Source organism: Cervus elaphus, chromosome 22, assembly GCF_910594005.1.
Source record: "Cervus elaphus chromosome 22, mCerEla1.1, whole genome shotgun sequence".
Taxonomy (NCBI): Eukaryota; Metazoa; Chordata; class Mammalia; order Artiodactyla; family Cervidae; genus Cervus; species Cervus elaphus.
In genome coordinates, this window is record NC_057836.1 from 15,349,500 (window position 1) to 15,363,837 (window position 14,338).

The 14,338-nt window shown below is 44.4% G+C and overlaps 1 protein-coding gene across 2 annotated transcripts in view; it reads right to left on the reverse strand.

The window, feature by feature from the left end:
• Positions 1-14,338, reverse strand: part of ANO2 (anoctamin 2) — a 336,156-nt gene that overhangs the window by 170,087 nt on the left and 151,731 nt on the right. For both annotated transcript variants that reach the window (XM_043882141.1, XM_043882142.1), the window contains exon 11: positions 4,566-4,700. In XM_043882141.1, coding sequence (XP_043738076.1) covers positions 4,566-4,700 — 135 coding nt within the window. The remainder of the gene's footprint in view (positions 1-4,565; positions 4,701-14,338) is intronic.

Here is a 14,338-nt window from a genome sequence, read left to right on the forward strand (position 1 = left end):
AATTTCAAATTTTATAGCAGCCAATTTTACACATTTTCATTCTGGAAAGTTAAAAAAGTTCAAAAAATTTTACAACAGACTCCACTATGCAAATATAGACATATTCTCTATCCATAAACACACTTATATCACTAAATTGAATGTCATGAAACAATTCTGATACTTCCGTCTCGTGATGAATACTAAAATTATATTTCATTCTACTCTATCTTATCTTATTCTTCGTTGTTTGGCCACTCCGTCATATCTGGCGACTCTGTGACTCTGCAGACTATATCACGCCAGGCTTCCCTGTCCCTCACTAACTCCCGGAGTTTGCCAAACTCATGTCCATTGAGTCAATGACGCCATCCAGCCATCTGATCCTCTGTCACCCCCTTCTCCTTCTGCTCTCAATCTTTCCCAGCATCAGGGTCTTTCCTGGCGAATCAGCTCTTCACATCAGGTGGCCAAAGTACTGGAACTTCAGCTTCAGCATCAGTCCTTCCAATGAATATTCAGGGTTGATTTCCTTTAGTCTTATTCTACTGCATTTTTAAAAATACTTATTTATTTACTTGGCTGCACCAGGTCACAGTTGTGGCACACAGGATCTTTTAGTTGCCGTATGTGAACTCTTATTTGGAACATGTAGGATCTAGTTCCCAAATCAGGGATCAAATCAAGTCCCCCTGTATTGGGAGACTGGAGTCTTAGCCACTGGATCACCAGGGAAGACCCTTATTCTAGTTCATTTAAAAGATAACCATTAAATTGATTCTATAATCCACTAATGGACTGCTATCCATAGTTTATAAAACATCACACACTCGACAGGCATTGTGATGTATCTGCAATGATGATGATCTCATTGTACAAGCATGTACACCTGCACACATATAAAAGCCCACACGTGTGCACAAGTACACGCCTTTGCAGCATGTGTAGACCATGGTCCCTTCCAGCTGCCGTGGCCACTATCACATGCGTTCCCATGTGGGGAACCAGGGCGGAAGTCCCAAGTCCTGATCAACCAGCACATGGACTCCCTACCCGCCGCACTGTTGGTCCTCAGTGCATGGGACGAGTCCTCCAGTTTGGATCAACCTGAGACCCCAATCTCCAGCAATCATAATGGGGCAACAGAGCTGTGTTCTCTGAGAAGGCACCAGGAGGGGCCGTGGAGCTCCTGGGCTGCCAAGGAGGGTCAGAGCCCTGGGGAAGATGCCACAGATTACTGGGGAAAGCAAAGACTTTGGAGCAGGAGGCATGTGCCTGCATGCTCAGTTGCTTAATCATGTCCGACTCTTTTCAACCCCATGGACTGTAGCCCGCCAGGCTCCTCTGTCCGAGGGATTTCTCAGGCAAGAATACTGGAGTGTGTAACCATTTCCTACTCCAGGGGATCTTCCTGATCCAGAGATTGAAATTGCATTTCCTGAGTCTCCTGCATTGGCAGGCGGGTTCTTTACCACTGAGTCACCTGAAAAGCCAGGAGGCAACAGAGGTCAAATCTCAACCATGGTGGACTTCCCTGGCAGTTCAGTGGTTGAGACTCCACACTTCCACTACAGGGGCTGAGGGTTCGATCCCTGGTCAAGGAACTAAGATTCCACATGCCGAGGGGCATGGGTGATACTCGCCAGTCAGGATGGCTGCTATCCAAAAGTCTACAAGCAATAAATGCTGGAGAGGGTGTGGAGAAAAGGGAACCCTCTTACACTATTGGTGGGAATGCAAACTAGTACAGCCGCTATGGAAAACAGTGTGGAGATTTCTTAAAAAACTGGAAATAGAACTGCCATATGACCCAGCAATCCCACTTCTGGGCATACACACTGAGGAAACCAGATCTGAAAGAGACACGTGCACCCCAATGTTCATCGCAGCACTGTTTATAATAGCCAGGACATGGAAGCAACCTAGATGCCCATCAGCAAATGAGTGGATAAGGAAGCTGTGGTACATATACACCATGGAATATTACTCAGCCATTAAAAAGAATTCATTTGAACCAGTCCTAATGAGATGGATGAAGCTGGAGCCCCTTATACAGAGTGAAGTAAGCCAGAAAGGTAGAGAACATTACAGCATACTAACACATATATATGGAATTTAGAAAGATGGTAACGATAACCCTATATGCAAAACGGAAAAAGAGACACAGAAATACAGAACAGACTTTTGAACTCTGTGGGAGAATGTGAGGGTGGGATATTTCAAAAGAACAGCATGTATACTATCTATGGTGAAACAGATCACCAGCCCAGGTGGGATGCATGAGACAAGTGCTCGGGCCTGGTGTACTGGGAAGATCCAGAGGAATCGGGTGGAGAGGGAGGTGGGAGGGGAGATCGGGATGGGGAATACGTGTAAATCTATGGCTGATTCATATCAATGTATGACAAAAAAAAATAAATAAATAAAAATTAAAAAAAAAATAAAACATCAGTGTGATTTCACTGATCTGGGTTAGAACCAGGGGCAAATTAAAAAAAAATCCCAACCCTGACAACTATTGCTGAAGCTGGAGAAGTTAGGTGACCCTGCCTCTCTATGGAGACCATGTCTCCATCTCTCTGAGGTGAGAATAAGAACACCTATCGCTGACAACATTGATCGTTTCAAGATCGAAGACACAGCACATAAAAACCATCCAGCACTGATACAACTCACACGAGGAATGCAGTGTGTATTCCTTCTTCCTTTGGACTCCCCAAGTAGTGCAGTGGTAAAGAATCTGCCTGCCAATGCAGGAGATATGGGTTTCATCCCTGGGTCAGAAAGATTCCCTGGAGTAGGAAATGGCAACCCACTCCAGTATTCTTGCCTGGAGAATTCCATGGACAGAGGAGTCTGCTGGGTTACAGTCCATGGGGTGGCAAAGAGTCAGATATGACTGAGCACGTGTGTGCGCGCGCACGCGCGCGCGCGCACACACACACACACACACACACACACACCTTCTTCCTTTATGCTGTGGATGGCACAGCCCTGAAAACATAGCTCAAAGGTCCCAGAACTCCAGTCAAGAATCCTGGATGGATGATGACAGGGTTCTATACACAAATATTCAAATCCCTGGGCTTATACTAAGGTATTTAGCTTTATTCTAACTACATACATGTCATCGCCAGTTTCACTAATTCGAAAGGGCTTTTCTACAGAGTGACACAAAGGACAGAGCCACCGGGTTCTTACCACTTATCATGCTATCCTCAAACAGCCCAGCTCTCCCCGTTTCTTCAGGATGGTCCTGACTTCCCCATCACCACCCCCCACTGCAGTGGACACCTGCAGGCTGCCCAGTGCCCCCATCCCCCAGGCTATTGAAGGAGAATCCCTGCGGCACGGTGTCACCCTGCCCCCCCACCCCCCCAGGCATGATCAGCTGGTCCACGGCCGCCACTTAGGCCAAAAGGAGTCGACAGGACTTTTTCACTTGGGATCAATCACATATAAAGCTCTTAAAATGTGACACCCCGTGAGCTACTAGCAGCAATATTCACATCCTATGGAGAAACTCTGTACTGAAACAAGAAATACTTGAAAGAATCAGAGACAGCCAGTAAATAGAAGGAATCCCTATTTCCACAGTCCTTTGGGCAAACCACGTGCCAGCCACTGGATCCACTGAGGCCTCCCCACCAAACCCCGAGGATAAATTCCCTTTTTTGCTTAAGCTAGTTTCCATGCATTTCTATCACTTGCAACTGCAAGAGTATTAAAATACACAAATGATGCTTCAGTTTGCCAGGACAGTTCTGGAGGTGCCAAGAGCTTTAAATTCTAAACATTGGCTAAGTGTCTCTTCTGTCCCCTGTACTCTATTTCTGCCTGTGTTGGTTCGTTCAAGAATTGTTTATGAATACTTTGCTGGGTGCCAGACACTGTCTCCTTTAATCCTCAGGATACCACCATGAGGCAGGTGTTAGTATTGCCATTTGACAGCCGAGGAAATGGAAAGTCAGGGAGCAAGGTACCCCGTTTCACAGCTAATATATAAAACAGTCCACCCTAAAGGATGTTCTTTTGTTGAGTGTCTATTTTTTTGTAGGATCTCTATTCCTCATCAGGACCAGCCTTTGTTCCATCTCTTGGATCTTCAAGAGCCCCCTGTCACCTCCTGCAGTCTCTGACTCCCAGAGCCAGGGCTGAGGTGTCCTCAATTCATAGTATTCTATCCCAGCAGTAGCTGACCACAGATGCCATCCCTACCCAATGCCACTCAACACTTGGTGTGTCTGGAAAATGAGAGAAAAATGCCACAAAATTGAGGGGAAAAAAACTTTTCCCAGGCATAGTTTCTTTTATCACCAATTATCTTCTACCTGCCCAATCAGACCCTGGTCCTGGAGAAGAGTTTGACCAGGGAAGGAAGTGGCCACACTCAGCATGACTCTGAGCTGTTCTCAGAATCCGATGCTCCCCGCTCTCTCAGGAGAGAAGGAAAGGAAGTGGGAAGGAGGACACAGGGTGGGGTTCTGGAAGGATACGTGTGAAATGTACGATGTCCTTGCAACTGGGATGACACTCTGAACGACTGACATGTGGGAACTGAGCCTTCGCCTTTAAAATCAGCTCACCTGGGAATATCTTCTTCGATGGTTGCACATCCATAAAGAAACACGATGATCCCAATGACAGATGACGGGATGAGGAAGGATGTATATAATCCCAGCCAGGCAAAATACAGTCCAATCTTTTCTCCAAAATACTTTCTGGAAAAAGAAGAAAATGAAACATGAGTTAAGAAGATCATAGACTTTCCTTCTCTCTGTTTGCTGTAAACCTGACGATGGGCCGGCACAAATGGAAAGGGACGGAAGTTATCTGGGGAAGGTGGGAGGACCTCAGCACAGGGAATCAACAATTGGCGTTTTCTGAAACGAATCGCATTCCATTAGAATCACATACGCACACCTGTTCGTGGAAAGAAGTTGCAAGAAGGAATCCAGCCCTAACGGCAAACTGAGAATATGCCATAAATTTTGGCATCTTTACCAGACACACGTGAATAACATCTCAGCGTTTCATAAGTGCCATAGCACTCAACCCACAGAAAAACACACCGTTTTGAAACTATTTAAATAAAACACACAAATTTGGGGGCATACACAATGATGTATGGGCTTCCCTGGTGGTTCAGACGGTAAATAATCTGCCTGCAATGAAGGAGACCTGGGTTCAGTTCCTAGGTTGGGAAGATCCTCTGGAGAAGGGCATGGCAACCCACTCCAGTATTCTTGCCTAGAGAATTCCAAGGACAGAGGAGCCTAGTGGCCTTCAGTCCATGGGGGTCACAAAGAGTCAAACATGACTGAGCGACTAACACACACAAAAACACACACACTAAAAAAAAAAAAAAAAAAAAAAAAAAAAAAAAACCACACACACTGATGTATGCAAACCAATATAAATACAGTCATAGAAAAAGAACTAGAAGAAATTAGATAAAACATAGGTCATGGTTTCTTTAGCTGATGGGTGGTTTCTATTGCTTTTTTAATGTTTCTGCATTTTTTAACTCTATTTTTTCATGAATTCCTTTTTATAATAAAAAGTGGTTTCTTTTCAAAAGAAAAGGTATCATCCATATCTTTTTGTTCCCCAGATCATACAGTTAATAAATGACCACATTCAGTCTCTAAAAAGGGGTTTTCCCTTAGATGAATATTGATTATGGATGCTCGATGAGAAAAACACAATCCACAGAGGAGAAGTATATTTTATTTCTCAGGAGCCTCTGACATAAAATGCAGGAGGGAACTAGGAGCTCAGCTCACCTTTTGATCTAAAGACTAGAGAGTAAGGAGAACAAATAAAACTTATTTATCGACCACCAAGCAGAGCACTGCTTCCACTTAGGATGTAGACAACTGCCAGGAAATGTAGGTTTCATCCTAACAATAAAAGAAAGCTAGATAACCTGTGAATCAAAACTTTTCATGAGCCCATCAGACAGTAGAAGTTGCCAGGTAACCAGATGAGCCGCACTTTTTTAAAATGACAAGCTCCTCCAAGGAAAAATGGACTCACAACAGTTTTGTTGGCGTGAGACAAAAAGGCAGTCACCATAAAAGTGAGTAGGAAGGAACAGCTAAAAATTTTTAAGACACTGGAAGCTGAGCAAAGGTCAGCATGACAGATTGAATAACTGGGCACTCCAGACACAAGAGGAGGTTGTACTCATTCACAAGATCCTATGGGAAGACCACCAGGCTTCTCATGAGAAGGACTGTAGACAACATAGGAGCCAGAGAGAGCCCCCTTAGATGCATACAGGCAAGAAAGCTCACCCATCTCCCTGAACCATCTTTCTTTTAAACCAAAAGCCTCAAGCAGAGGGTAACAAAAATCAGCAGTCTGATGCTGGGGAAGGGCAGGAGAGAGACCCCCCCATGAGGCAAAGGGCTGAAAGGGACCATGAGGACCAATTTCCAGTGCCCTACAATAGATGTGAGAGTTGGACCATAAAGAAGGCTGAGCGCCGAAGAACTGATGCTTTCAAACTGGGATGCCGGAGAAGACTCTTGAGAGTCCCTTGGACAGCAAGGAAATCCAACCAGTAAATCCTAAGGGAAATCAACCCTAACTATTTCATTAGAAGGGCTGATGCTGAAGATGAAGCTCCAATACTCTGGCCACCTGATATGAAGAGCCAACCCATTGGAAAAGACCTGACTCGTGCTGAGAAAGATTGAGGGCAAGAGGAGAAGGGGGCGACAGAGGATGAGGTGGTTAGATAGCATCACTGACTCAATGGACATAAGTTGGAGCAAACTCAGGGAGATCGTGAAGGACAGGGAGCCTGGCATGCTGCAGTTCACGGGGTCGCAGAGAGTCGGACACGACTTGGTGACTGAACACCGACAACAACCCCCAGGAAGCACAGTCACAGCATCCCACCACCAAGGAATCTGAAGTCCGTGGTGCACGAGTGATTCCAGCAGCAACGGCACCCAAAGCCACCTCCACCTCTGACTGGACCGGCCCCGCTCCCCCACTAAAGGCCTGACAGAGAGGCAGAAGCCTGTTTCCGGGCATAGACACCATTTACTTAGTCTCTACTGTCCTTTCAAACACAGTGTTCGGAATTGAGGAAAAAAAAAATCTTGAGCAGGATTTCCCTGGTGGTTCTGCCATTAAGACTTCACATTCCCAATGCAGAGGGCTTGGGTTCAATCCCTGGTCAGGGAACTAGAGCACACACGCTGCAACTAAGAGCTGGAGCAGCCAAATAAATAAAAACAGATGAATGTTTTTTTTAAAAAAAAAAAAAAAAGCTTGAGAAACATAAAAAATGAACTATTAAGAAATGAGGAAATCAATAAAACCAAAGTTGATCTAGATGCCACAATTATCATACAGGGATTTCTCTCTCTCTCTTTTTTTTTTTTTTTGATGTGAACCATTTTTAAGTTAAGTTTAAAGTTTTATTGAATTTGTGACAATATTGCTTCTGTTGTATGTTTTGATTTTTTGGCCATGAGGCCTGTGGGATCTTAAGTCCCCAACCAGAGATTGAACCCACACCCCCTGCAATGGAAGGTGAACTCTTAACCACTGGATCACCAGGGATGTCCCATACAGGAACTTTAAAGTAATTACAATAATACGTTAAGGAAGAATCTAATACAAAAGAGAAAATTGGGAATTTCCACAGAGAGACAGAAACGCAAGAGTGTAACATGGAAATACTAGAGCAAAAATATTTTATCAGATATGAAAAATGTCTTCATTAGAATGTCTTAGCAGGTGACTGAATGCAGCTGAGGAAAGACTCAATAAACTTGCATACAAGTCAATGAATACTATCCAAACTAAGATATAAAGAATAAAGAAGAAAATAGAATCTGTCGATCAAGGGCTACAGGCAGTGTCAAAGAAGGTATCATACATGTAACTGAAGTCCCAGAGGAGTAAGATCAACAGGATAGAAGGAATATCTGCATGGATTATGATTAAGAATTTTCCAAAATTAATCAAAAATAACAAAACAGATCTAAGAATTCTAAGGAACCCCAAGCAGAACAGATCAAAAAATAAAAATAAAATCTCACACACTTAGACACATCATAATCAAACTTCTGAAAAGCAAAGATAGGAAGAAAGAAACCTTTAAGTTGGAGTGGTAGTGCATGCGTGCTAAGTTGCTTCAGTCATGTCCAACTCTTTGCGACCCTATAGATTGTAGCCTGCCAGGCTCCTCTGTCCATGGAGATTCTCCAGGCCAGAATACTGGAGTGGGTTGCCATGCCCTCCTCCAGGGGATCTTCCTGACCCAGGGATCAAACCCAGGTCTCCTGTGGCCCCTGCACTGCAGGCAGATTCTTTCCTGCTGAGCCACGAGGGAAGAATGCTGGAGTGGGAGGGACGGGAGGAACGAGGAAAGGAGGGTATTAGGTACAAAGGAACAAAGGTGAGACTTATACACAATTTCTTGGCAGAAATTATGCAAGCCATAAGATAAGAAAGTGGCAACTTTAAAGTATGGAATGAAAAAAAAAAACAGTCAATCTAGAATACTATACAGAAAGAAAGTGGCTTTCAAAAATGAGACAAAATAAAAACTATTTCAGCAAGCAAAAGCTGAGGGAATTCACTGCCAACAGATCTGAACAACCAGAAATGTGAAAGGAAGTTCTTTAGTTAAAAATCTAGATATACAGATCTTTCATGGAGAGTACCAGAAATAGTAAAAAATAATGGTAAATATAAAGACATTTTTCTTATTTCTTATCTTTTTAAAAGGTAATTCACTGTCTAAAATATCGTTCTCAATGGGGGCAAAACTGTCCCCCCCAAGGGAACAAAATTAGTTCTTTGGAAGCCGAAAACTGTCTTAGTTATTACAGTTATTTGTAAGGCTTCCAGAAGGCCAAAGAACATAAACTGATGTAGGATTTTAACTGTGAAGAGGAAATTCAGGAAAAAAATAATGGCTACAAAGTGCCTTAGGAAAGAAACAATCGGGAAAAAAGTTTGAGAAACACTGGCATAGAACAAAACCAGTTACAACATATTGTGGTGTTCACAATAGACATTAAAGTGAAATGTATGTAGTAGTAGCACAAAATATAGGAAGGAGGAAATTGAGGGCGGAAACTGAGGTATGCTGTTGTAAGGTTCTTATGCTCTATGTGAAGTAGTATAATATTATTTGAAAGCAAAATATGACACATTAATGTATTTTGTAAACCCTGGAGCAAGCACTAAGTTTTTTAAATGGCTGATACTGGAGATAAAGTGGAATGATAAGATTTCAAAAGAGGGCATGAGAAGAGGAAAAACAGGAACAAAGAACAGACAGAACAAGTAGAAACAAACAGTGATATGGTAGATTTAAAATACAAATACATAAATGATTACATTAAATATAAATGTATAAGAAACCCACATGAAATATAAAGGCATTTACAGAATGAAAGCAAAGGAATGGAAAAAGACATACCATGCCAATGCTAATGAAAAGAAAGCTGAGGTATAAAAGGGATGACCAAATAATCATAAAGTGATCAATTCATTAAGAAGACCAAATAATCCTAAATATTGATGCATACAGTGAAATACCTATGTCAAATGCATACATCAAAATACATGCAAGTAAAACTGATAGAACTAAGGATTTCCCTGGTGGTCCAGTGGTTAAGACTTCACCTTTCAATGCAGGGGCTGCAGATTCAATCTTTGGTCAGGGAGCTAAGATTCCCTATGCCTCTCAGCCAAAAAACCAAAACAAAAAAACAGAAGCAATATTGTAACAAATTCCAGAACAGCTTGAAAAATGGTCCATAATAACAAAAAATGAAGAACAAAAAAACTGATAGAATTGAACTAGAAGGATAAATACATATTTCCTCCTGTATAAATAAGGGGCTTCAACACTTCTTTTTAGTAGTTGACAGAACAAGTACAGAAAAAGCAATAAGGATACAACAGTCACTTCAAACCAACTTGACCAAATTGATATCTATGTAACACACCATCAATCAACAGAAAACACATTCTTTGTAATACATAGTCACCAAGATAGACCAGGTTTTGAATCCTGAAGCAAATCTAACAAATTTTTAAAAAATGAAACAGTAAAAATGTTTTACCATGACCACAACTAAATTAAACAGCAGAAAGATGCCTGGAAAAATCCCCAAATATTTGGAAATTAAACAATATCTTTCTACGTAACCCAGGGGTCAAAGAAGCAATCACAGAGGAAATTAGAAAATATTTTTGACTGAGTGAAAATAAAAACACACATATCAAAATTTGTGGGATGCCATCACACTTAGAATGCTAGTAATACTTAGAAATTTATAGCATTGAATATTTGGTGCTATAATAAAATAAGAAAGTTCTTTTTAAGTTCATCCAGAATTGTTTTTATTGAAGTATAGTTGATTTACAATGTTGTTTTAGTTTCAGGTGTATAGCAAAGTGATTCGAATATGTGTGTGTGTGTGTGTGTGTGTGTGTGTGTGTGTGCTAAGTTGCTTCAGTTGTGTCCGACTCTTTGTGACCCTATGGGTTGAAGCCAGCCAGGCTCCTCTGTCCATGAGATTCTCCAGGCAAGAATACTGGAGTGGGTTGCCACTTCCTTCTCCAGGGGATCTTCCTGACCCAGGGATCGAACCAGCATCTCTTATGTCTCTGCATTGGCAGGTGGGTTCTTTACCACTAGCGCCACCTGGGAAGCCCAGCACTGTTCATAACACCCCCCAAACTGGGAACTACCCAGATGGCCCTAAGCAAGAGAATGGATAAATATGTTCTGACACATTTGCCCAAAAGAATATTATACAACAAGGAGAATGGACAAAATATGAGAGCATACAACATCGGGGACAACACCACACACCCTCTGAACAAAAGAAGACAGGGACACAAAAATTATTACACTGTATAACTCTATGTCTTTAAAGTTCAAAAGCAAAATAACTGTGTTAAATACAGATGGTTATTAGCCCGAGGAAGGCAGCGACTACAGGGGAAATGGGTGAGAGTGGGGGGACTTTGGGTGTTAATACAGTAAGTTCCCTACATACCAACGAGTTCTGTTCCGAGAGCCCTTTTCCTAAGTCCAAATATTTAGCCTAGGTACCCAACTAACACACTATAGACTGCTGTACTGTAATAGACTTATAGTACTTTTCACACAAATAGCACATAAAAAACAGACACAAAAGGTAAAGAAAACATTTTTACTCTCACGGTACAGTACCTTGAAAAGTACAATAGGACAGCACAACAGCCGGCACGCAGGGGCTGGCATTGAGTGGCCAGGCAAGAAGAGTTACTGACCCGGGGAGGGAGAGGAGGTGGGAGGTGGTGGAGCTGAAGGCTCGTCAACAACAGGAGATGGAGGGCAAGCTGCCAGCTCACTCACGCCTGATGTCGATGGACATGTGAAAGCACTTTCGCATGTTTGAGAGTTTGCATCTTGAAGGTTCATACGTAGGGGACTTACTATAATGTTATTCCTTGATCTGGGTAATGGGTGTAAGGGTGTACTCAAGTTTTCAAAAATTCCAAGAGTTGTATATTTTTTCGTGCATATATCCTTCTGTCTGTATACTATACCTTGGCTTTGAAATGGCTCAAGATACCACATGCCCTATAACCCGCAGGCCAACAGACTCCTTGGAGGGCATCTTACTCGTTCTCTTGCCTTCAAGCCAGACAGCAAGTAACCCACATCAGGCAAGCATCATCATTCAGGCTCAGACTGTTCAGCAGCCCTGAAAGGGGAGCTGTCATCTGAGGGCAGCTCAGAAGGCCAACCAAAGACAAGGCTTCCAGACCAAGGTAACCAGCCCGAGACCGAGGTCAGCATTCGGCAGGGTCCCCGAGGCGATGACCTAGGCCACATGATGATGGCACCATCCTCAGGAGATCAGACTGGGGCCGGAGATGGGTATGCGGGGGACGGGGGCAGGGGTAGCCATGTAGCTGGAGAGGTAATTTACAGCTCTCAGTTCCTGCCAAGCCCACATCATCTGACACAGCGGCGGTGGGGCACCCTCCTTCCTGGTCTGACAAAGAGTGGTCAGGCTTTCCCTGCCCCTTGAGGTGGATTAAAGGCACACAGGTTCAGGTACCCTGAGCAGGATTATGGGCAGGTGCAGGGACTCCAGAAAGAATTTCTGAGCCTTTAATTAAAGTTCACCACGGCTGACTCTCTGGAAGTCAGCCTAGAATTTCTGACTGCAGAAGCAGCCAGGCAGCCAGCGATAGCCTCTCCCAGCTGAAACCCAGAGATGCGGCTGGCATAGTTTTGCCTCCTGAATTGCCAGCATCCTCTCCTATACCTCAGCCTGGAGATGATGTGGTTGAGAAGGGGTCAGGAGAACAAGGGGAGGGACATTCACGTGTCAGGGACCACAGGTCAAGCCCTAAATTAAGTACTTGATAGCATCTCATTTCATGCTCACAAAACCTTACAAGGTGAGTTAAAAATCAGTGTTAAGATTGGATTCAGAGGTACAAAACGGTTGAAGGTGTCGGGGTCCTTCCTGTCACCTTCTCTTTGGTTTAAATGGGGCTTCCCTGGTGGCTCAATGCAGGACACCCAAGTACAATCCCTGGGTTGGGAAGATCCCCCGGAGAAGGGAATAGCAACCCACTCCAGTATTCTTGTCTGGAGAATCCCATGGACAGGGGAGCCTGGCGGGCTACCGTCCAGGGGATCGCAAAGAGTCAGACACGACCAAGTGACTAACACTTGCACTTTCGCAGACATAGTTAATATTTATTTAAAACTGGTGTTGATGGGTTTCTTTCCTCAGGACTCCAAGCACGTGGCCCTTCTCTCCTGTGAGTACAGACATGTCCATGAGAAAGGACCGTCCCTACCAGTCACAGGATGACAGGTTCCCCAGGACTCTCCCTCAACCTGCCTTCTCACTGTCAGCCTGAACCCAGCCCTGTGTGCGGGACCCCAGGTTGGGAAGAACAGTCAGATCATCACCCTTCTGCCAAAGCAGACAGCAGGAGCCAGGCTGCCGATCCCTCTGCCAGGCACAGGCCGACAGACACCATGGCTGGCTCCTGTAATCAACAATCCGAGGCCAGAAGACTCTGAGTTCTTAGCCTTCCCAGGGAGGTCAAAGAAAGGGCCCCTTCTGGAAAGAAAATTTTGCTTAAAAGAGGGAAGTCCAAAAAGTCCAGTGAAAAGGGGCTGGGCTCACGGTGGCTGAGAAAATGGGGCTTGGCTCCAATCCTGACATTAGGAGACAACACAGATGCCGGCCAACGGGATGGGAGCTGCCCAGAAGTCCCAGCGGGGAAAAAGGACTTTGGGGAACCAGAGCGCCCGGGGTCTTTAATGCTCTCCTGAGCCACTTCTATCAAGTGCCTCCCTCTCCCTTGCTAAGTCCTCTTATTTAAAAGGTTTCCAAATAAAGAGCAGTCTACGGAGTGAGGGAAACTGTGGGGCCAGGATGGCAGGATGCAGGACCAAAGCCAGAATGGGCGGAGCTGACGCTGTCCATCACAGGCACGTAGCAGATGTGTTCAGAGGGGCAAATGGGACCAGAGACCCAAGAGGACCCAGGACCAGATGTGCAGGGCGTCCAGTCCAGGGGCAGACAGAGAGGGGAGGTGCAAGTGGCAGGTGGAAAAGTCAGGCAGGGGATTTCCCCGGTGGTCCAGTGGTTAAGACCCCACCTTCCAATGCAGGGGACTCAGGTTCCATCCCTAGTCAGGGAACTAAGATCCTACAAGCCACACAGCAACTAAGCCCACACGCCATAACTAGAGAGTCTATGCACTGCAATAAAAGATCATGCATGACCCAAGGAAGATCCCACGTGCTGCAACTAAGACCTGACGCAGCTAACTAAGCCTGCGTGCTGCACCAAGGGAAGCCCGTGTCATGTGACCAAGAGCTGGAGTGTGGCAGTGAAGACCCAGTGCAGCCAAACTAAAGCAAAATAATTTTATAAAAGGAAAGTCAAGCAGGAGAGAAGTCAAAGCTGAGAAAGTTAAGTTGAAGCAAGAAAAACAAGGCAGGAACAAACCGAGCTTCCAGATACCAAAGCCTCAACAGGACCGTCTTCAGAATCCAGGAGAAATACTTAAGGCATGTTCGGACCCTCATCTTCCTACTGCTTTGTGTATTTCCTCCCGGGGTGGGGGAGGAGTGGACCTCGATTAGCAGCCATGCCTCCCCATGCATGCATGATGAGACCCCAACTTGTTTACATGACCTACTAGGTCCTATGGGATCTGGTCGCAAGCCCCTGACCCCCTTGGAACAAACCCAATTTTGTTTTCTCCTGCTGTTCCCCTTTTTCTTGGCTCTACCTCATGAGTCCTTACTGTCCCTCAAACACACCCCACCAGCTTGCACCTCAGGACC